The 22,707-nt window shown below is 48.2% G+C and overlaps 4 protein-coding genes across 5 annotated transcripts in view; 1 reads left to right on the top strand and 3 right to left on the bottom strand.

The window, feature by feature from the left end:
• Positions 1 to 35: 35 nt before the first annotated feature.
• Positions 36 to 2,822, bottom strand: Lrrc73 (leucine rich repeat containing 73). The gene is made up of 6 exons (XM_076860141.1): positions 2,366 to 2,822; positions 1,673 to 1,833; positions 1,217 to 1,339; positions 673 to 773; positions 303 to 525; positions 36 to 156 (listed from the first exon to the last, which is right to left on the bottom strand). Exons 1-6 carry the CDS (start codon positions 2,635 to 2,637, stop codon positions 86 to 88), a joined length of 951 nt encoding a protein of 316 aa, XP_076716256.1. The 5' UTR covers positions 2,638 to 2,822; the 3' UTR covers positions 36 to 85.
• A 2,126-nt stretch (positions 2,823 to 4,948) lies between these two features.
• On the bottom strand, positions 4,949 to 9,723 carry Yipf3 (Yip1 domain family member 3). Of its 2 annotated transcripts, none has more exons than XM_076858662.1 (9): positions 9,470 to 9,723; positions 8,652 to 8,849; positions 8,170 to 8,276; positions 6,687 to 6,732; positions 6,457 to 6,549; positions 6,176 to 6,307; positions 5,865 to 5,978; positions 5,547 to 5,670; positions 4,949 to 5,424 (listed from the first exon to the last, which is right to left on the bottom strand). In XM_076858662.1, exons 1-9 carry the CDS (start codon positions 9,548 to 9,550, stop codon positions 5,276 to 5,278), a joined length of 1,044 nt encoding a protein of 347 aa, XP_076714777.1. In that variant the 5' UTR covers positions 9,551 to 9,723; the 3' UTR covers positions 4,949 to 5,275. The 2 variants fall into 2 exon arrangements, with proteins under 2 accessions (XP_076714777.1, XP_076714778.1); XM_076858663.1 differs by having other exon boundaries at positions 8,652 to 8,800.
• On the top strand, positions 9,623 to 13,598 carry Polr1c (RNA polymerase I and III subunit C). Its single transcript, XM_076858664.1, has 9 exons — positions 9,623 to 9,923; positions 10,040 to 10,111; positions 11,500 to 11,607; positions 11,835 to 11,967; positions 12,246 to 12,365; positions 12,451 to 12,603; positions 12,757 to 12,906; positions 13,022 to 13,138; positions 13,291 to 13,598. Exons 1-9 carry the CDS (start codon positions 9,855 to 9,857, stop codon positions 13,407 to 13,409), a joined length of 1,041 nt encoding a protein of 346 aa, XP_076714779.1. The 5' UTR covers positions 9,623 to 9,854; the 3' UTR covers positions 13,410 to 13,598.
• A 1,019-nt stretch (positions 13,599 to 14,617) lies between these two features.
• Positions 14,618 to 22,707, bottom strand: part of Xpo5 (exportin 5) — a 44,437-nt gene continuing 36,347 nt past the window's right edge. Inside the window, exons 22-32 of the mRNA XM_076858661.1 lie at positions 22,385 to 22,481; positions 21,147 to 21,282; positions 20,507 to 20,605; positions 19,677 to 19,723; positions 19,181 to 19,278; positions 18,454 to 18,516; positions 17,676 to 17,758; positions 17,028 to 17,135; positions 16,762 to 16,899; positions 16,427 to 16,591; positions 14,618 to 16,253 (exon numbers count right to left, since the gene is read on the bottom strand). Coding sequence (XP_076714776.1) covers positions 16,116 to 16,253; positions 16,427 to 16,591; positions 16,762 to 16,899; positions 17,028 to 17,135; positions 17,676 to 17,758; positions 18,454 to 18,516; positions 19,181 to 19,278; positions 19,677 to 19,723; positions 20,507 to 20,605; positions 21,147 to 21,282; positions 22,385 to 22,481 — 1,172 coding nt within the window. The 3' untranslated portion in view covers positions 14,618 to 16,115. The remainder of the gene's footprint in view (positions 16,254 to 16,426; positions 16,592 to 16,761; positions 16,900 to 17,027; positions 17,136 to 17,675; positions 17,759 to 18,453; positions 18,517 to 19,180; positions 19,279 to 19,676; positions 19,724 to 20,506; positions 20,606 to 21,146; positions 21,283 to 22,384; positions 22,482 to 22,707) is intronic.

Genomic DNA, 22,707 nt, shown 5'->3' with positions numbered 1-22,707 from the left:
CCCAGACGTTCCACCCCCTGACATCTGGAGGAAGGTGCTGAGGACATAGACAAGTGTAATGACGTGCAGAAGCCCAAATGGAGAGTCACATCTCGGTTTCAGCCAACAGACTGTCCCCTAGTCCTGATGTCATTAGCACCATCTGAGAGCTGGGATCTGTGGAAAGGCAGAAGGGTGTTCAGATCATCACTTGTTCCTCAGTGGGGACCACACACAGAGGGGAGATGGCATAGGTTTCCACACCCACTCTCCTTGTCCCAAATCTCTTTCGGACTGGTTCTATTAACCCTCTGGGTTCTTACCGCTGGGGCACATCCAGGAGCTGCTGCCCCTCTGGTGGGCAGCAGGCTCCCGTCCTCTCTCCCATTCCTGGGTGTCGCCAGTCCCTCCTGCCACCTCCTCTTCCTCTTCCCCTTCAGAGAGTAGGTCGCAGATTTGCTGCTGCAGCTCTGGGCTGATGCTGTTCTCAGCCAACACTAGGCTCCGCAGAGCTGTGGGATAATTTTCTACCATGTCCAGCAGGGTCTGGGGGTGGGGAAGAGTATAGAAAAGGTTGAACACAGTTAAGACAGGTCCTCAGACCCAACCTGCCACCCCTTAGGTTATGTCCACAGACACACTAACCTCCACCCTGATCCTCTGGCCTGTCCCCAAAACATGAAGACTTCTCACCTGAGCTGACTGGTTCGTAAGCCCTGTACCCTCCAAATCTAGGACTTCTAGGGTGCGGCTGGAGGCTACAGCTACAGCTAGCATCCCTGCCACATGGTCACCTGGGGAGAAAGCACACATTCATGTACTCACACACAGGGATTAACCCTTTCTCCTGGTCAGCTCCCCCATTACACTAACAACCTTAGACCCAGCCCCTGGCTAGGAGACCCTAATTGATAGTGGCCAATAGCATAGCATTGTGATTAATGAGTGAAGAGAGTGGATGAAGGGGCGTAAAGGCTGGTTGGTGGGAAGACAGGAGGTGGCAGGAGGAGTACGTAGAGTACGTGCAGGGTGCTGACTGATGGTTTGCTCGACCTGTTGGTCATCTTTTGCTCCACGCAGGATTGCTCATCTACTACCAACTAGATCCTGGGGGGGGGAAGGGCTCTCCTTCCTCTTTCCTCCCCCAGTGTTGGGGCCACCATGGCAACTGGTGGTCACAGTTTCTTGGATAGTGCATGGGGCCCTGAGAACTGAAGGAAGTGGTCTTGTGACTCACCCAGGGGGTTGTAGTCCAGATTGAGGACGCGGACTTGGGAGCTGTGGGCCACAGCAATGGCGAGGCGGCTCCAGCCCTTAGGGGTGATGCCAGGGTTGGCGCTCAGCGTTAGCTCTTTCAAGCCTGGGCAACATTGTAATGAGAAGCCAGGATGAGGAGAATCAGTCTCTCATTCAGCCCCTTTCCTACCTCTGGGGTATCCCTAGTGGCTGGGAGCCACTTCATCCCCAAACACAGAGCTCCAGAGCCAGTGAGGACCCATGCCTCCCCAGCCTGGCCCTGCCTGGATCCCTGAGTCTTCACCCTGCTCAGTGTTCAGCCCCGTTTCCTGAGAGGAGTAAAAAAGACATTCTCACCCACACCCTTGGAGGACCACACCCCCTTCCCACTACATTTTTTTTTTTTTTTTTAAATCAAGGCCACACTAGCCTATGTCCTCAGTAGAACCCTGCTCACCGGACTTGGCCCCATCTGGGGGGAGGAGGCCACAGATGAGATTGATAGCTTCATCACCCAGCATGCAGTCCCCGAGGTCGAGAGCCACCAGGGCAGGGTGGAGGGCCAGGGCTGGGTTCAGCAAGGCCAGCCCAGCATCTGTCAGAGGGCTCCCATGCAGGCTGGTGGGTGAGGCAAGAGAGCAGTTATTGTAGTCATTAGCCTTATCTATTTGGGAAAGGGGCACCTCCCCTGAGAGGCCTGGTAAAGGAAGAATGAAAATTCTCAGTTGGAAGGCGAATTTACTTGCTTTTCTGGGGCAGGGACTGGAATCCAGGACATTGCAGAGGGTGGGGCATAGAAGGGGTGTGGGTGTTGGACTGAATTCTTCTGTGGGCACGCAGGTAGTCTCCATGGGGGTCTTCTTTCTTGGGAACTGAAGGGCTGCCCCCGTGAGGTAAATGCGGGTGGGGAGGTGGGGAGGTATGACAGGCCCTGCAAGGACGGGTTGGGTATCCCGTTTCGTGTGGGGCCGCCTGGGCAGAGATAAGGCATGTGCTTGAGGGATGGGCAGAAGGATGAGATGTGTGTATAGGGGCGTAAAGGCTGGCTGGTGGCAAGTCAGGTACTAGAAAGTGGAGGAACAGGAGGTGGCAGGAGGAGTACGTGGAGGGGTGCAGTGCCCGGGACCCCCTTGCGAGGGGGCGCACTCACAAGAGGGACTGGATGGAGCGGTTGGTTCGCAGCGCCTCCGCCAGCTGCTTGATGCGGCTGGGGCTGGACACGACGCCTAGGTTAAGATTGAGCTGAGCGAGGGACGTGGCCCCGGCCAGGGCCCGGCAGATGCGGCCGAAGTCGCGGTCGCAGAGGCGGCAGCCGCGCAGGGAGAGCAGGCGCACGGCGTTGTCGCGCAGGCCGCGGCAGATGTCCCGCACCTCGGCGCCTGACAGCGGCTCCCCGGAAATCTGGATGGAGCTGGGCAGCATGGTACCGGCGGCTGGGCCGCCGGGGCCCGGGCCGGGGCCGGGGAGGAGGTTGGCCGGGTCGCGGGCGAGGCCGGGGATGGGGCTGGGGCCGGGGCCCTGGCTGGGGTCGCGGACGGAGCGGGGGAGGAGGCGGAGGCAGAGGTGGAGGCGGCGGTGTCGGCGGCGGCGGCTGAGGCAGTGGCTGCAGCGGCGGCCGCAGAGGCGGAGAAGCGCGACGGGGCCGGGGCCGGGGCCGGGACGGGGGCCGGGGCCGGGGCCGGGGCCGCCGCGGGCCGGGCTGAGACCGAGCAGCGCAGGGGCGGGGGCGGACCGTGCCGTCCGTGTCTGGGCGGCGGGCCGGGGTGCGAGGTCCGGAGGTTGGGCAGGCGCTTCCTGGCGCTAGTTCTTGTCCCTCGCGGTTTCGGCGCCGGCGGCTCAGGGGCGTAGTCTCAGGACGTGTGGGACAGTCCCGGCTCGGAGGCCGCACCCGTTCCCTCCCTCTCTCCGGCCCTGTTCCCCCGGCCGCCCCGAGGGCCCAGCCGCCCCACTCGCAGGGAGAGCCCCAAGCGGGCGGCGGGCGGGCGGCAGCTCCAGCTTCAGCTCCTGCGCCCGACCGGGCGGCGGGTTCCCAAGGCAACGGTCGCGTCACCGCACTCGCCCCGCCCCCTGCCCGGCCTGGTCCACGCCGGCCCACCAGGCTCGCGCACACCGGGTGGTTCCGGGCTAGGAGCTCGAGCGGAGAGACATTCTTCCTCTGGATGTAGGGGCCAGACATCAGGAGGAAAGAAGGCATTGGGCTGAGGCCTGGGAAGGGCAGCCGTGTGTGTTTATATATGTGGAGATGGCGTTTGGCTGTTACCGGACCCATCCTCCCGTCTTTCCCCATTCAGGTCTAGACCCTTGGCACCCTAGTCAAGATCCTGGACACTCCCCTCTCCGGTAAGGAAGTCCCTAGGCCCTTTAATCCGTGCCTCGCCCCGCCCCCTTGCCCCAGTGACGCGAGGCGCAGCGTGCGTGGGGATTCCCGTCGGTGAGGGCTTCCCCAGCCAGCTTCCGGTTAGACCCGCAGCCTGGGAGAGGGCCTCAGGCGACAGCCAAACTGAACTACGGTGCCCTAACTGTCGCTAATGCGGATGCGGGACCCATTCCCCGGCGTTGCGGTGTAGGGCGCTGCTGATGTCTTGAAGTTGTGTCTTTGAGAATGGGGCAGCCAAAATAAACCGGTGCCTGGATCAGCGACCCGGAATGGTGGCGGGAACTGCATGAAGTGAGCTGGGGCACGATGCACAGTGCAAGTAGAATCTTGTCCACTGCGGATGGTGAGGCCTCATTTGTCTAGCAGGGCAAATCAAGGGCACTTTTATTTTATTTTTAAGAAAGAGAGAGATTTTTTAACATTTATTTTTTAGTACTTGGCGGACACAACATCTTTGTTTGTACGTGGTGCTGAGGATCGAACCCTAGTCGCACGCATGCCAGGCGGGCGCGCTACCACTTGAGCCACATCCCCAGCCCCTCAAGGGCACTTTTAAAAATATATTTTAGTTGAAAATGGACCTTAATTTTATTTATTTGCAGTTTTGAGAATTGAGCCCAGTGCCTCACATATGCTAGGGAAGTGCTCTACCACTGAATAGGACCCCAGCCCTCAAGGGCACTTCTGCTAGTTCCTTTGGAAAGATGCTGTTGTTCCAGGCTTAAAAGAATAATGGCAATTTTTTTAAAAAGTAATATTACTATTGTGAAACCAAAGACACTACTCCCTCTGCTAACTACCTGAATTAAACAGAGCAGATCAAAGGGGCAGAGGGAATAGATGGTGCCATACTAGTTTTTTTTTTTTTTATGAATAATGGTACTCTTGAAGGAAGGAAGTGGAAGGCCAGAGGAAACTCCTGAAGGGAGCAGGCCAGCTTAAAACAGGGAACAGCTAAGTTTAGCTTCAGATGTGAGCTCCATGGGAAAATAGCCCCACAAGGGCCCATGTGCACAAGGTCCTTGTAATGATACAGGATTTAGTCTGGATGTTTTTGTCTAATTGCCATTGCTCCACTGGCTTCCCCAAAATGCTGCTGAGCTCAGACTTCATCTGATACTGTTTCATGAGGCTTAAGCCTCTTGTGGGCTCCCTGCCATTCCATGGGTCAGGAATCCCCTACCCTAGGGCAAGTTCCATGAACAGTCACTGACATCTAAGTAATTAGGCCTGTCTCACCTTCATCCCTTTTGTGTGAGGGCATATAGAAGGGAACATGTGACTACTGATGATGAACAACAAGAACTTGTATAAGAAGTAGGGTGACAAGGAGAACCACTGGAACAGTAACTGCAGTTCCAGACTTCAATCAATATTTTAATTACCAAGTCTATATTTAGCAAGACAAGAGGGGCACAGAAGAAGGAAGGGGTAGGTGGTATGGGAGCCTCAGAGGAGCTGACCCACTTTCTGCACTGGCTGCAGAGCTTTGCAGTCCTGGCCAGGATTTCCTGGCCTTGTGCCCTTCAGAAGCCCCGACAGGCATCAAATAGGTACTTAAGCAGCTACAACTCAGTGGCAACTGCAGACCCCATCAGAGACCCATGTCACCAGTACTGTCCTTTAATCTTTCTCTGCTCTACAGTTGGGAGAGACAGGGCTGGCCAAGGATTTCAGGTGGGGTCAGTGTGACTGCAGGGTCACTGCAAGAGCCTTGGCTGTGGCATTGAGCACGGTGGTGGGAAGTCTGGCAGCAGGGATCCCAGCAGGGACATCCCTGGGAACTCTCTGCATAGGTGGGATGTTAGGGCCCTCCAGTGTGTCCAGGATCCCTGAAAGAAGGAAGAGGAAAGGTGAATGCTACTGGGTCTAGTCCACAGGTTGCTTCATCTAGCCCCCAACCTTGGGCCACCATTCTGCCCCTCCCCCTCGTGTAAGCCCTCCTTCCACTTACCCTCTACCACCTTGTGGTAGGCAAAATGCAGATAAAGCAGGAATAGCATATGCAGGGCAGCCAGGGTGCCACAGAGGAGTAGCCGCTGGGTGGGGCCTACGGTTCGTGATACCAACACTGCCACCTAGGGCCATAGGAATACAGTTCAGAGGGTGTGGTTTCAAAGTGAGGGATAGGGGAATACACCTGCACCCAGGACAGGATGGTTATGGGTCCTTCCTTTCCACTTAGAGCCCTCTGTGGAGTGCACAGCTCAGGCTGTCTCCCCCAACTCCCTGGGAGGACAACTCACCCATGGAAACCTCTTGCTCAGCTTACCATGCGCAGGGTGGACAGCCCACCCACCAGCAGCCAGAAGAGGTAGAAGAGGGCATGGAGGTGGATGTTATAAGTGATGAACAGGACAATGCAGTGCCCAAAGAGACCATAGCCCTGGAAAGAAGGGTGGTGAAGAGGGAAATCATTCAGTCTGGGCTGGCCTCTGACTCCTCAGGGGGGCCCTGGGAATAAATGCTCCACTGGCCTGTTCCTCTCATTCCAGGTCCAGAGCCTCCCAAGACCGATGCAGACCAAAGCCTTACTACTTTTTAAAAAATTGCCCTTGCCCACTACCATGCCTGGCTCCTTACCAGCAGTGCCAACATCTGGAGCATGGTGATCTGGGCGTTGCATAAGTAGGCCAGGAAGTAAATGAAGGACGAGACGCCCAGCCAGTAGCCAAAGCAGGTGCCAATGGCTGTGCCCATCAGGGTGCCTTCCCGCTGTAGGGTGAAGGTTCTACTTAGTCCTGGGAGACCTCTGATCTCAGCCTCACCCAGTGCCTGCTTCTGCCTCACTCCACCATCCTGTCCTTGGGCAGCTTTCAACCTACATCAGCCACCCTTCTCCCAAAGTCCTCTGTTCAGCTTACAATAATGGTGTCAGATGTCTTCATCCCATGGAGGAGGATGGCAACCAGTGTAAACACCAGCATGAGAGGTCCATAAAGTTCACCAGCGATTTTCTGTCAAAATAGCAACTCACTCATTTTGGTGTATACAACGCCTCTTCTCTTTATACCTTCATAGGCTTGACTTGATGGTCCCACCCTTTGCCCTGGGTGCCTCCCCTGGCTCTCCAGACATGCTACCCCCTATTCACCTGGGGGAAGTTGACCATCTTGATAGGGATCATGGACTCCAGGAGCCTGGGAGAGGAGAGGAGAGATGAAAGCAGAGACAGCACTATTCTGTGAAGTTCTGGAGGACAAGGCCTGAACCTTCATCTCTCTAACTCCAAGGAATGGGGCCTGGCCCAGAGGACATGCTGGATGACAGGGGGAAAAAAACGGTAGTGAAGACAGTAATGAAGAAATCATTTCCTTGACCCTAAATGTACTTTCAGGAAGGACAACCCTCTCTGAAAGCAAGCTGACTGGGTCTTGGGAGAGGACCTGACCATTTATCTACTTGACCATTTTCCCTTCAAAAGACAGGCAAACCTCAGAAGAGTACCCAGATTCAGGGCTATGATGGTGAAGTACTGGGAAGGGTTTAGAAGGAATGGTATTACTACTGAAAAAAAGTGTGCCTCCTACCTCTTCCTACTTACCATCCCTCCAGGCAATGCTGAGCATTTTCTTGAAAAATGTATTTGAAGTGATATAAAAATTCCACACAGTAGAAATAAAAGTAGTCAATTCTCCACTGTCTTCTTAAGTGCCTGGCTCTTTATAAAATCTTGGGTTTTTAGTTAGATGATAGTATTATTATTATTATTATTAATTTTGGCACTGGGGATTGAATCCAGGAGCACTTAACCACTGAGCCACATCCCCTGCCCTTTTACTTAGACAGGTTTTCACTGAGTTGCTTAGGGCCTTGCTAAGTTCCTGAGGCTGGATTTGAACTTGCAATCCTTCTTCCTCAGCCTCCTGAGCTGCTGGGATTGCAGGTGTGAGCCACCGTGCCTGGCTAGATATTACTTTTTATGGGAAGTCTGCCCTGTCCCACCCACCAGCCTACTCAGGCTTAGATGTCACATCTGCATGCCTTGATATAGCATAGGGATACTTTATTGTAACTGCCAGGATAGGCTGGGCACAGAACAAAAGCTTAATAAATACTTGCTGAGTGGTCCTGGGTATTTAATAAACAATGGTCAAATTAAAGGATGAACAAAGAACCAAGCCAAGTTTAAATCCAGTTGTTGAGAAGTCATTCAGCAACTATACCCTAATATTCTGCTTTTCAAGCCTTCTGGTGCCAGGAAAAAAAAATGAAGACAGAGCCAGCTTTTGAGGATGGTCTCTGGAGAGACAGACACAGGAATGAGAATGTATTGCAGTGCTTAAGTACCATCTGTCAGAGGCAAGTACAGAGATCCATAGTGGCACCAGGTGAGAACAAACTGGGAGTGGATTAGGAATGCAGAACAAAGGAAGTGCTGGATGAGCCAGGTTTTGAGGGATGAGTAGTGTGCTAATGAAAAAAAGGAGGAAGGCAAAGTGTTATTACCATTATGTTCAGTGATGAAGTCATGAAGTAGGGGAGCCCACCAGAGTGTGGAACTTGGCATCTGGTTGTAGTTTGAAGGAAGGATTAGGTGTTAGGAGGGAAGCTTCTGTCAGGAAAAGAATCCTCACCTGCTTCGCACCTGGGCAGGCTCCACATCAAAGTAGGGTCTCAAGATGTCAATGTTGGCATATAAGCTGAAGGCCCTGGAGGCTTGTCTCTTCCCTGCCTGCCACATCTGAAGGGAGATGGGGATGGGTATTATGAGACTTGTGATTCTAGACCCTGTTGCCTATTTTATGGTGGGTTTCTTCTTCTTCCTTTTTTTTTTTTTTTTTTTTTGGTACTGGGAATAGATCCCAGGGAAGCTTTACCACTGAGCTACATCCCCAGTCTCTTATTTGAAGACCAGGTCTCATTAAGTTGTTGATGGTCCCATTAAATTGCTGAGGCTGGACTCAAGCTTGTGATCCTTTTACCTCAGCCTCCAGAGTCACTGAAATCACAGGTAAGTGCCATTGCATCCAGTCTTTCTATTGGATTTTATCAACAGGAGAACATGGGATATGCCTAGGTATACTTTTCCACCTGCCAGGGATTAAATCTTTCTTACCTGATCAGCCACCTGCCGGCTCAGCTGTCCCTTAAAGCCCTTCATGCCCAAGAACTCCCCATCTTCTTCTTCCACAGCAGCTGCATCTGCATCAACTTCTTCCTCACGCAGGCGCTGATGCAGCTCACCCATATCCTCGAAGCTGGAGCCTGAGGTATCATCCATGTTCTCCATGTCAATCACAGCTGAGCCCCCACCCTGTGAAGACAATGGCTCCTAGAGTGCAGGACCTTTCTGTTCTATCTGTTAGGTTCTCTGCTCATCCCAGGGTTTGGGACTTAGTTCTTCCACTGCCCAGGGCATGGCTTGGAATCACTACAGATCATGCCACTCTTCTTCCCCCTCATTTGCCCTCATAACCCTTGGCTGCCTGCTTTTGGCATTCTTCTAGCCCGGGGAAACCTATTATTTTCATGCTTTCTCCTACCTTCCTTATAATAAAAGCCGCAAATGACTGAAAAGTGACATTTCTTTTATTTTACCCAAGTCCTGAACACAACTATGCACACTGTGTTTTTGGCGAGTGCCAGTGAACTCCATGCCCCGCCATGCTTGGCCCTGATCGACCTCCTAACTAGTCCGTAAGCGCACTTTTCCCTCGCTCCTCGGACCAGAGACCCGAAGCTCTCCGGATGTAGTACCGGTCTGGCCCTTTCAGGTCAGCACTATTACTACTGATTTTCGTGTGCAGGAAGACCCAAAGGAGACAAAAGATAATGCAAATGGAGCAGACTTCCAGGCCCCAAGAGAGAATCCCAATACTTCAGGACGGCTGCCGGCCCTGGGGTTGCTGGCAGCAAGAGATCTGAGGACATTACCTGTATGTTTTCTTCGAAGCCTCCCCATTCCGGGCCAGCTCCGTTTCGGGCGCTGCCGACCGGCGCCGCAGTAGTTGCCATGTCCCTCGAGGGCTCCCGTCGCTGAAGCCCGCGCTAGCCCTGTGCGCGTAGAAAGAGTAGGCGAGACGTGGGCCTGAGCGAGCGAGATGGCTTGGGAGGAGAAGGAAAGGTAGTATCAGCCGGAACGCAGAAAAGAGAAACCCGGATGTTTGGCCCAAACTAACTTCCGGAAGCTGGGGACGTGGACGGAGGTGGGGCAACGTCTCGCGATATTTAATGCTTTAGAAGGCGGAGGGTTGCCCCAGAGACCGAGGAGTACTACTGGAACGCACGCGCTCCTGAAAGTCTCCTGGAGAAACTCAAGATGGCGGCTGCCCAGGCGGTAGAGGAGATGCGGAGTCGTGTGGTTTTAGGGGAGTTTGGGGTTCGTAATGTAAGTCTGATAGCATTGAGGTGAGGAGTAGGAATGAGAACGGAACAGGGATAGGGTGGGGATGGACTTGGCTTCTCTGTAGTTTCGTGGACAGATGAGATTCCTTTTTACTCTAGGTTCATACCACTGACTTTCCTGGTAACTATGCCGGCTATGATGATGCCTGGGATCAGGACCGTTTCGAGAAGGTGAGTTGGGCCGAAGGTGTCTGGAGTGGGTATGAGGGCTGCTGGAACGTGTGATCTGAGGCAGCTTGTGATTCAGAAGCTGTTCTTGGGGATCGCTCCATTCATAGAACGTTTATTGAGCAATGTGTCAGACACGTTTCTAATCTGTTTTACGAGGAAGACGATGTTCTGTCTTGTTGGGAGTAGCGCACTTAAACAATTCTAGTCTAATGTAAATGCCGTTGATAGAACGGTGGGGATGGGGTGACAGCATCCCGCAGAGGCGCTTAATCTAGACTGGGAAAGGGGACGGAGGTACGTTTTCATGAACGAGGTGACATCTGAATTGAGGCTCGAGTGAGTAAAAGCCGAGGACAGTAAAAGGTGAGGAGGGCAAGAGCTAAATTACAAAGGCAGATGTGAGATGGGCTGACAACGTCCTGGCTGGTCATTATTACTAGAAAGTGTGCTGGCAAGAGTGGTAGACAAGATTGGAGTGCGTCTTATTCACTATAGGTGATGGGGAGCTTTTGAGGAGTTCTTTAGGCATGATCAGATTTGTAACCGTTGATGACTGTGCAGATTTGAGTTTGAAGAGGATCATACCCAGCAAGCAGATCTGCTGGATTGTATAGGCAAGCGAAGAGTGAAGGCATGAATTTAAGACTGATGGTGGAAATAGAGCACTGGGGGCATGGCAGGTAAATTTGTGATTGCTTTGATAAAATGACCTTCTGGCTTGAGGAATTGCTTTGATGGATGGTGGTATCATCTACTGAAATGGCTGGGGAACAGGAATGATGCCTTCAGTTTCCTGCATGTGGAGAAGCCAAGCAGGCCAGTAGATTGTGTTTGCAATTATATCAGAATTGAGAAAATTTGGGGACTTGTCTGAAGTAGTTGCTGAAACCCTGAATGTGATTGAGGTTATCTGGGACAGAGATAAGACTCTGAGAAAAAGTAACATTTAAGGGGCAGGTGGAAGATAGTGAAATTAGAAGGAATCCTTAGGGAAGGAAGAAAACAATATTGGTGCTCAGAAACCAAGGAAACAAATTGAAAAAGGAGGGATTTTTTTTTTTTTTTTTAATTAATAATGTCAAGTGCTACTAATAGTCAAGGAAAGGATTGCCTAGAATCAACTGGACTACACTGTATGGAAGTTTGTGTTTTTTAGGGTATCATCTGTGGATGGTTCAGCTGGAAACCATATTGCATAGGGTTTTCACTTAATGGAGGACAAAACCAAAACAACTTTTGAAGAAACTAAAGGATGGTTTGGGGGAGGATGAATATCTAATGAGGGTCATCTGGGTAGAGGGAGATATTTGGATGAGGGAAGTATCCAGGGGAAAACAGAAGTATAATTAAGCAGGGTTCACTTCTAACATTTTTCCTGTCACCTCTAGAATTTCCGTGTGGATGTGGTACACATGGATGAAAACTCACTGGAGTTCGACATGGTGGGAATTGATGCAGCCATTGCCAATGCTTTTAGAAGAATTCTTTTAGCTGAGGTATTGGCAGGCATGGTGGCAAAACTGGGGTTGTGTGGGGAACTGTATTATTACCTTACTTGTAGAATTCTCAAGTCGTCCCTCCCCTTATTTCCCCTAGAACTGTGCTGAGATTTTCTTTTCCTTTGTAAATGTAAATTTCATTAAGCATTCTTCTAGGAAGGGTTCTCTATCTTAGGAAGTAGGAAGTTGTCTGTTGTACAGGTGATTTTTTTTTCCTTGAGCAGGTACCAACAATGGCTGTGGAAAAAGTCCTCGTATACAACAACACGTCCATTGTTCAGGATGAGATCCTTGCACACCGCCTGGGGCTCATTCCCATTCTTGCTGATCCTCGTCTTTTTGAATATCGGAACCAAGGTGAGGGTTTGAGAAAATGAAATTTTGGGAGAGTTGGAACTGGCTCTCTTGAATAACCTAGGATTAGACTGCCTAGGTTCAAATCCTAGATTACTATATGACCTTGGGCAAATTACTCATCTTTGGGTAACATCAGTTTTCAACTGAAGACACTTGCCCTTGCCTTCCAAAGTTTGTCAAGAGGATTAATATGAAAAATGTATGTAAATCCTGTAGCATAATACCTGATACTCTTAGCTGTTCAGTAGTAAAAAGAGCTGCCTCCTCCATTTATTTAGGAGATGAAGAAGGCACAGAGATAGACACACTGCAATTTCGGCTCCAGGTCAGATGTACCCGGAATCCCCACGCTGCTAAAGATTCCTCTGACCCCAATGAACTCTATGTGAACCACAAAGGTGAGCCAGTAGGGTGAGGAAGAGGACCCACCTGCTGGTGGGTTCTGGTTTCAGTGGCTGGGGTCTTCTGACGTGTTTTCTTTAGTATATACCAGGCATATGACATGGGTCCCCTTGGGGAACCAGGCTGACGTCTTTCCAGAAGGCACTATCCGCCCAGTACATGATGATATCCTCATTGCTCAGCTGCGGCCTGGCCAGGAGATTGATCTGCTAATGCACTGTGTCAAGGGCATTGGTGAGAACCCTATGGGCCTACCCTGGGTTTGATTATAGTGGCACAAAGTGTGACGGGACTGAGCTGAGATGTTGCTGACAGGCAGAAAGTCAATAGGCTTGTTTAGGAGAATGAAGAAAGGTTTCTGAAGACTGATTCTCCTCAACATTCCAGGAAAAGATCATGCCAAATTTTCACCAGTGGCAACAGCTAGTTACAGGCTTCTGCCAGACATCACTCTACTTGAACCTGTGGAAGGGGAGGCAGCTGAGGAACTGAGCCAGTGCTTTTCACCTGGTGTTATTGAAGTACAAGAAGTGCAAGGTATGGTGTTTGGGATGCTGTTCAGATGAGGATCTATTTTCTTTTGAAACTGACAAAAAGAAATAAAAGCTTTGGACCCTAATAGACAAAGTATGACAGAATTTGTTTTCATTAGGTAAAAAGGTGGCCAGAGTTGCCAATCCCCGGCTGGATACCTTTAGCAGGGAAATCTTTCGGAATGAGAAGCTGAAGAAGGTTGTGCGGCTTGCCCGTGTTCGAGATCATTACATTTGTGAGTAAGAACTGGTGGAGTGTATGCCTGTGGATACTTTTTATTGCTGTAGCTTCCTTTCAGAGTCCATATGTGGAATTTAGAAATAATTTATAACAGTTTCCTAAAGAAAAGTCCTGCCTGGGCTGAAGTAGTGTTTCTTTGGTTCCCAGTTTCTGTAGAGTCAACTGGAGTGTTGCCACCAGATGTGCTAGTGAGTGAAGCTATCAAAGTATTGATGGGCAAGTGCCGGCGCTTCTTGGATGAACTAGATGCAGTTCAGATGGACTGAGGTTTGGACCAGAAATACTGGGATGTATGGAGTTGGATGATCCTGGGTTCTGACCTGCCCCAAGGGGACTACTATACTCAGTGTGACTAGAGATCTAATTCCAGCTTTATTTTCCATCAATACATTTTGTTAAATGTGCTACAGAATGAGACTTTATGCCTTTGTAAGGCCTTTGATGTAAATAAATTCATGTCCAAACAAAATCCTTTTTTTTTAAGACTACTTCTTGACTTTGAGTCTCAAGGTATGGGCCTCATCTCAGAACAGGTTTGGTATTTAGCAATCAAGAACATTGGATTCACTGCCAATGTCAGTGCAAGTTAAGGCCCAGTTTTTTTGGTAGTACTGGAGATTGAACCTGGGGCCTTGAGTGTGCTAAGCAGGCACTTTACCACTGAATTACATTTCCAGCCCTCGAAGCCAAGTCCTTTTAAAAACTTCCTGCTGGGCAGACCTGTAGCAGCTCTCCAGAATGAGGCAGGAGGATTGTGAGTTCAAAGCCAGCCTCAGCACAAGTGAGTTGCTAAGCAAGTCAATGAGACCCTGTCTCTAATTAAAATACAAAATAAGGCTGGGGGGTGTGAGTCAGTGGCTGGGTGCTCCTGAATTCAATCCCCAGTACCAAAAAGGCCAAACTGAGGTGCTTTCTGCGGGCAGTCAAACCTTCTGTACAGAAGGAACCAGAGTGAATATGCCAAATTTACCTATGTCCTGCATTACCAGGCAAGTTCCTTACAGAAAAAAAGGGTTGTCCATAGCAGTTCAACTGAACTATGTTGATCTATAAAAACAAAAACCAGGGTCAGGCCCAGTAGCCACACAGGAAAGGGAATGGTGCCTAGAGGTAGGTAGCCTAGAAAAAGACAGTTTCCTAATTGGCATACTATTTCAGAAAACTTAATAATAGAGCCATCAGTCACAATTTTCTTCCTGTCCAGTTCCCCCTACCAGGATGCTCATGAAGATGTTAACCCTGGAACATGTCACTGGTTTAAAGACCAATTTGAAAAAGGCAGATAGGGCCCTTTCTGTATGAAATTGAGATTTTTACTGACATGCAGATGTGCTTTAGAGTTAAACATTTCTACAAAAAGGTTCTATAAACAATAGAAAATTTCTAGCATGAAGTCACAGAATGTTAAAAATATTACAACATAATAAATACAACTGTACCCTCCGCAGCCCCAACCAAATAGAATAGGCAGCGATCAATTTTGGAGGGAGATATTCTTTGAGATCACCTTCACAATCAATAGAAGCCCAAAGCACCTTGCAGAAAAAGGGAACAGACTTGTGCAACAGAGACACCATGTGACACTCTTTTAAGTTCCATTTTCCCAGCTTTGCTTCTCTCCAACCTTGTAGTGCCTGTGACCTGCACCAGCTAAAAGCTGCAGGCTTCTGTCTACTCTCTCACTGAAACCCTAATTTGTGAACTGGATGGATGGCAGGCCTGTCCTGTGCAGAGCACATAGGCATTCTGCTTTCTGTATGGATCAAGGCTGCCTTGTGATAATTACTTCAGGGGGTGGGTCCACATTTCCCTCTGCTTCCAGGGCCTTCCAGTGACCTCTAGGATGGACTCAGTACAGGTTGTGATACATATAATTCCTTTTTTTTGGTACTGGAGATTGAACCTGGAGTGCTTTACCACTACGCCACATTCCCAGTCCTTTTTTCCCCAATTTTAAGACAGGGTCTCTCTAAATTGCTGAGGCTGGCCTCAAACATGTAATCCTTCTGCCTCAGACTGCTGGGATTACAGGCACATACCACCCCACCTATGTATTCTTTTGGAAATGACCCTTGAGAAAAGCAACCAGGGGCGTGTAAGACCACGAGATTTTTAAAGGCACCTGGGACTCAGCTAGTCCTAGAAGGAGACCAGTGGCTTTGCTAGCTGCTTGTCACAGATGTTAAGTCTAGTTGATCTGGATTATCCTTGGATGACAATGGTGTCATGCGACACTGAATAGGGTACTGTGGCTCTAATGCCTGAGTAGACCCTGACACTGTGGAAACCCTTGAGTCAGGGTCATTTATGAAAGGGCAAGATGTGTGAGCTTAAGGGGGGATATTAGCACTAAACCTTACCCAGCCTTGGTTCCTGGAGATACTATACTTGATATTGTGCCCAGACTTTAGTAGTAGCCTGTACTATGGATCCCATTAGGTGACCAGATTCTTGATCAAAACAAAGATGAGAACTGGCCAAATTCAGCTTAGTACTTAGCACCTAAACCAGACATGCCACTGGGTGTGTGGAAGGGTCCCTGCTAGCCCAGCAGCAAGGGGCTTTGGGATGCAGTGGTCCAGGAGAAGCTCTCTGGCACAAGTGGTTGAGGGCTGAGCCCTGGCTAGGCACAGCACCCCTCATTCCCATTTGCTTGGGTATGCTGCATAGGGGTGGGAGGGCTTGGGGAGAAGGGCTGCTCTGCTCTAGCTCTTCTTGAAAAAGCCAAAACTCCCAAATAGGATGGGAATGTCTTGACAGAATGGTGTAAGCCCTGACTCCCTTTCTTGATAAGTAGAATAACTTGTGGCTCTGCACAGGGCCCACTCTTCTTCAGCTGCAGACCTGGATCTGTCTCCAGGCTGACCATGGTGGAAAGTGAGGTGGCAGTGCAAGAGGGGCCTAGAGATCAGCTATGAAAGGGGAAGAAGAGATGACAATAAAGGCCGAGGAAGGATGCCCAGGAGCTTGATTCATGGTTCAAAGATTGTGGCCAGGCTGCCCCCCTCATTGTCCAGCACCTCTGTCTCCAGCATTGGCTTTGTTTTTTTGAAAAGCGAGGGAAGATTCTTAATGTGAACTTCTTTTCGGAATTGCTCTCCCAAGGGTTTCTGTAGAAAACAAATGAGAAAAGACTAATGCTGGGCCTGGATAGTGGGTTAGAGAACATCCCACCATAGTGGTCAATGACTACAGTTGGATTATGGTTACCTACACATGTGGTCTAAGAAGACCACAAACAACCTTGTAAGGTTGGGAATACTGATGGAGGTGCATAACCTACCCCGATGCAACCAGCAATGAGGCGTTTGAATTGGTCCTTCCGTCGCTTGTCAGCCACTTTCTGTAGGGAGGGGTTCAAAAGTTTGCAGTCAAACTGGTCCAGAGAGTCCTTCTGTATTTCTGGAATTTGCTCCATCACAGCTCTGATCTCCAAGTACCTGGGGCGCTGAAAAGTGGGGATAAACTACTTGATATAAGTTTGGACCCTGCTACCCCACCACATTGGCAACACTAGCAATTTGGCAGATATCTACTTTTAGGATAAGGTCCACAATCCTGGAAATAGGCTGAGTGAAAAAGCCACAGATGCCTTGTCCCCGTGCTCTTGCCACTCACCAGTGCCTCATATATCTGGAATGCCAGGTGGACCAGGGAAGCCATGCACCCGTCATGCTGCCCATGTGTCTGTAAACCTTTCAGCACACTGGTGAAAAGCCACGTGACGGCATCTGCGAGCAGTGTCCCTGACAGCACCTGGGGAGACAGCTGTGCTCAGGGCCTTCTCTGAAGGTCCCAACTCCCCAATTCTTCCAACTGATTCAGTCAATCTGCTTGACCCACACCTTATGTGATAGTCAGGGAAAAGGAGTGATTAAACATACTTGTTTGAGGAGAGGCCAGCAGAGCTGTGTGGTTGTCCTCTGACAAGAGAGAGTATCCTTCCAAGACAGTGAATTGAAGGCTGTGATTAACAGTGCTGTGCAAACATCCTGAACAGGAAAGGAAGGATTAATATGGGAAAATAAGCACAAATTCTTAGACTTTTTATACATCAGGAGCTGTGTTTTTTTTTTTTTTTTTTGGGGGGGGAGGGTGTATGGGGGTGGGCTACTAGGGATTAAACCCGAACCTGGGTGGCTTAACCACTGAGCCACATCTCTAGCCCTTTTTATCTTTTATTTTGAGAGAGGGTCTCACCATGTTGCTTAGGGTTCACACTAAATAGCTGAGGCTAGCCTCCTGTCTCAGTTCCCTGAATTGCAGGGATTAGATTATAGTCATGTACCATCATGCCCAGGAGTTAAAATTTTTAATAGGCAATCAGGAAAATATGGAAGCTTTACTGGGTTTTACTTTTGCTTATCAGGCAGTCAAAAAGAAAATGACAATATGGGAGATGTAGTGTAAGACAGAGACAAAACCTCAAGGCTGGGGGAGGCTAAACACAGGGATTTTGAAACAATATGCCTATTTTTCTGAGAGCTTTAGCCCAGGGTGAGACAGTGGCATCACCTATCCCCTCCACCCACCTCATGCTTCATCAGACATTTTCCCAGGTCTGTAAGCTCCGCCATAGCTGAAGGGGTTACCTCTGTGGCCATCATCTCTTCATCTGTAAGCAGAGCAGAATGTTAAGCTCCATCTTTTCACAACACAGAAGAATTATCCTGTTCTGACAGAAGCCCAAAAAGCAAAGTTGAGTGTACTGGACTGGCTGATGCTTAGTATTAGGTCACCCTCACCCCAGATGGAAGGATAAAAAAGCCCAAGCCCATGGCAGGTCTGGAGATGCGTCTAGCTGTGCATGTGAGAAACTAGGGAACTGCTGGGCAGTAACCTAAGCTGCAGATGCTGAAAATCTTTATTGTTGAACAACATGTAAGCACCCATTGTGAAAGGCACTGATTTAGTTGCTGGGGGTATAAAAGGAATAGGATAGAGTCCCCTCCCTAATGGGAATTTACATTCTCATCAGGGAGACAGGTTATAAATGAATACATAAAACACAAAGATAGGAAGTGAGAAATGCCATAAAAAATACAGGATGGCTGGGTTTGCTATTTTTGATAATCTGATCACAGAAGACTTTGGAGAGGTAAAATCTGAGCAGAGACATAAGTGAAATAAGAAAAGTGGCCATGTATACAACTGGAAGAAAATACGCTGGCACAGATTCAGCTAATGATTACATTTCATTCTCATCAACTTACTAGGGAAACAGTTTATACAGGAACTGAACTGGTTCCAAAGAACAATACTTAGGAGTCTAAGAGCAGACCTTTGAGGTCAGGCAATAGGTTCACTTACCATCTCCATCTGCAGGGGGAGCAGTACTGTGGTCAGCACCTTTCTTTGATACACAGCAAACCGCTGAAGCAAGAAAGCAGGGGTTAATGGGTGAAGGAGGGTTATATCTTACCACTGGACAACAGTCACTTTAGGCCAACTGGTCCCAAACTGTCTCTGGCCAGGTGAAGAGGGGAGGAAATAGGGTACTGTCCAAGGCACAAAAATCAGATTTACCAAGAGAAACAGAGGCATTCTTACGAATTTGTTTCCCTACCCAGAATATGTTCTGGTCCCCTTTCAAATCCAATCATCTGAGAATAAGTGATGAGGATAGACGACTGATGATACATCCCTGGCCAAAACTTTGGATCACCAATAAATCAAATGATCAACTATTGTTTCCTTCAACATTCCCAAAAAATGGAAAAGAAAGTTAACAACCTATAAAATTTTCCCTATTTCGACAAAGTTAGGAAGTTATTCCTAACATTAATCCAAATTCCTCCTATTTTAAAGCACTTCTTCATATTTTGGACTTGGTATGTTCAATTCACAATTCATAAAATGTCCTTAGGTTGACTTAAGGACTAGCTAGCTTCTATCTAGTCATTTCTTACCAACCTGTCAGTATTGCTGCAAACCTGAATCTTTGCATCAACCTAGCCTTCATGGGGATGGTTGAGTGAGGAATTCTTTTTCCAGGAAAATTCTCCTCTACTACCCCTGGTTCCCACATGCCACTTACTGATTAGGTCCATGACTTCTCGGGTTAACATCCTCACCAGTTGTTCCTCCAGCATCTCTTGAGACTCTGGGTTTTCCTCCACAGTTTCATCTTCTCCACTGCCAAAACCAAGAGAGCCAAGTTCCATAGGATTGTAAAGAGGGAAGGACAAAGCAAGCAGGGATCCTCTCCAGACCTTCTATGCCCACTTCCTTCTCCTGGATCCCTTTGGGTCTGTGTTCTATGAACATGTTGGGAATAGACAGCAATGACCCACTGAGGGACATTACTATTATTACTTGTGACTCTGTCCAATTAGAGGATTCAGGATGATCAAAATCCTAAGTAGCTAAGGTAAAGGGTTGGTCTCAACCTATCCAGACAAACCATCTACCACCTAGGCTGAGAATGACCATAACCCACTGCTATTTTAGATCTGGGTCAACAGAATCCCTGCCCTTTTTGTTTTCCTACCCAAACCGAGCTTCCAGTTTACCCCTCAAGGAGTATTCCTTACCATAGTAGGCTCCTCTGATTGATGACTTGCCATTTCTGGGAAAGCCTCTGGGAAAACACAAAGGATGTGAGTACTAAGGCTGGGGAGGGCCTTGGAACACACAAAATCTAAATTCTACTTTTTTTTTTTTATATACTAGGGATTGAACCCAGGGGTGCTTTACCACTGAGTTATACCCTTAGTCTTCTTTATATTTTATTTTGAGTCAGGGTCTCACCAAGTTGCTGAGGCTAGCCTCAAACTTGTGATCCTCTTGCATCAGCCCCCCCCCCCCAAGTTACTGGGATTATAGGCATGTACCATTGTGCCTCACTACAAAGTATTCTTTTTAATACATTTAGCCAAGGATGATTCTAGTACTATGGTAGACTGCCACCCCGCCCCCCCGCGCCATAAGGTTAAAGAACCAAATATGGTTTCTGTAACCTTTCTTCTTCATGATGAGGGCAGCCTATCAAACACCTTTATTTAGAAAAGATTAACATTATTTTTGGAATTCCTGGGCTTCTGGACACCTGTTCTCTGTCCAGCAGGCCTTCTTGCTGAATTCCAGGGTAAGAGACCCAGATGCAGAGGAAGCATTTCCCTAACCACCTCTCCTCAGTTAATAGGCAGTCAGAAGCAGAATCTGCATCATGGGCAACTAAGTCAGTCTACTACTCTGATGGCTGCTCAATCCATTTCAGCAACAATAATCCATTGTGGTAGAAGCTCTGTGCAGCCTGACAGGGCTAGGAAACATTTTTAAGGCGTTCCTAACTGGAAAGACTCAGGAGTGGCCACACATCCCAAGAGTACTCTTTGCCCTCTTTTCCTGACCTATCTCTTACCATGTGGAGGTAGGTGAAAAGAGGTCCAAGGATGGGAGATACCAGGGCTTCATAGTGCTCTGGGGCACAGAAGAGCACCAGAGGCTTCACAAACACCCGTGCTGAAATAGGTTAAGAAGTTTTGGCACATGAGCTCAATCCCTTACCTGCTAGGCAGTGGGTTGCACCCCTAAAGTACGTACTATGCCAAGAACATAATAAGGACATCCTTGTAATAAACCTTCATAATTCTTATAACTTTAGGGAGAAATAAGACAACATAAAAAAGGGACTGGCAGGGTGTGGTGGTGCACACCTATAATCCCAGCTACTTGGGAGGTTAGCTTGAGCCCAGGAGTTCAAGGACAGCCTGGGCAACATAGCGAGACCCTGTCTTAAAAAAATAAATAAATAAAAGGAAGCACCTGACAAGAAATGGGAAGGGAAAGATTTACCCCCAAGGAAAAACGCCTAAGACAGAGAGAGCTTTTAAGATCCCCTTGGACACCTTCATATTTTTCTCGATATTTACTTAAATCTTTCTTTCTTTAATAAGATTATGACGCACTTAGATAATCACATCTCTTCCTTGCAATTGCTTTGGTTCCTGTCTCCAATTTTCTGACCTGTTGGGTTATCTAGGGACTTTTGAAAGGATATGAAGCATGGGTCTGAGTCGGTAGTCAGGAATATTGTTCAAGTTGACGAAGGCTGAACCAAGGAGCTGGGTGGCAAGATCCTCCACGGTGTAGAAATCTTGTTGCATGGAAGGGCCTGCCTTCCCTAGGATATGGAAACTGTAAGGCAAAATCATTGGCAATGACAAATGCAGGATCTGTTATTGTCAGTACTGACTGCACCAAGAATTTCATTTTTAATACAGTTAGATTTCTAGTAGAAAAGCAGTTGTATTTATTCCTTAAGACCTCACATGTGCGAGGCGAGCGCTCTACCGCTGAGGCACAACCCCAGCCCCTAGACTGAATCTTTCATCAAAGAGTGAAAATAGGGCTTGGGCTGTGTCTCAATAGTACGCATTTGTCTGACATGTGTGAGATACTGGGTTCGATTCTCAGCACCACATATAAATAAATAAAATAAAGGTCTATCAACAACTTAAAAAAAAAAAAAAAAAAAAAAAAGTGAGAATAACTCCCCCCTCACACACCCTGCAAGGAAGCAACTCAAAAGAAGACCCAGCATCCATTAAAAGACAGATGTTGGTAGCCAAAATCAATAGTAGCCTCATTACTATTAAATTGTGAACTTAATAATGGAGGGATTCAATTGTTTGTGGATTAGACAAGTGGTTAACTGAGGCCAAAGTCCTAGGTGTGGTGTGTTTGAGAGTCCCATCCCACAATCAGGACCCATAGACAAAATCCTGTTGACAAGTAGATTGTACAAAGTGAGGGATCTAAGCAAATGCAACCCCACCAATCTATCTTCTACTTGAATCTCACCATTTTATCTCACCAGAAGCATAGATATGTTAGGCATTAAACATCAACTCATGGTTAGAACCATGAGGCGTGTGTGACAGGAAAAGCAGGCTGTTCATTTTGATTCAATAATAGAATCATTAATTTCCCTTCAAATTCTTTTTTTTTTAATTTATTTTTATTTTATTATTATTATTATTATTTTAATATTTATTTTTTAGTTCTCGGCAGACACAACATCTTTTGTTTTTGTATGTGGTGCTGAGGATCGAACCCGGGCCACACGAATGCCAGGCGAGCGCGCTACCGCTTGAACCACATCCCCAGCCCTCCCTTCAAATTCTTGCCTTACCTTACTTATACTCTGGAATTCTAGATCAGAGGTCTAACCCATCGCCATTCCTATAAAATTAATGTTTCAGGAAGAGAACATAGAGAGACAGCATTGGTTCCTTACCAGTTTTCATAAAGGGTGCTGAAGAAACGCTGCATTCTTTCCAAGACTGTTTTATAGACAGGATAGTCATTGAGTTCCAAGAGAGGTTGAGGTAATCCTATAGAGAAAGATGGGACAGGAACATGTTACTCCATTACCAGGAGTCTTAAATAGCCAACACCCTACAGCAAGCATTGGAGGTGCTAAGAGCTTTCCTAAGGGTAGGTGATTAGTTACACTCTCCTGGTAGGAAAAGATGGATGCTATTTAAGTACACAGGACTTGGTTTTCCCAGATGGGTCTGGCAACAAAACACACAATGACAATGCAAAGGGATCTCTCTG

The sequence above is a fragment of the Callospermophilus lateralis genome, chromosome 6 (genome assembly GCF_048772815.1).
Source record: "Callospermophilus lateralis isolate mCalLat2 chromosome 6, mCalLat2.hap1, whole genome shotgun sequence".
NCBI classification, from domain to species: domain Eukaryota; kingdom Metazoa; phylum Chordata; class Mammalia; order Rodentia; family Sciuridae; genus Callospermophilus; species Callospermophilus lateralis.
Note: the sequence above shows the minus strand (reverse complement) of the source record. Positions and strands in the feature narration are given on the sequence as shown.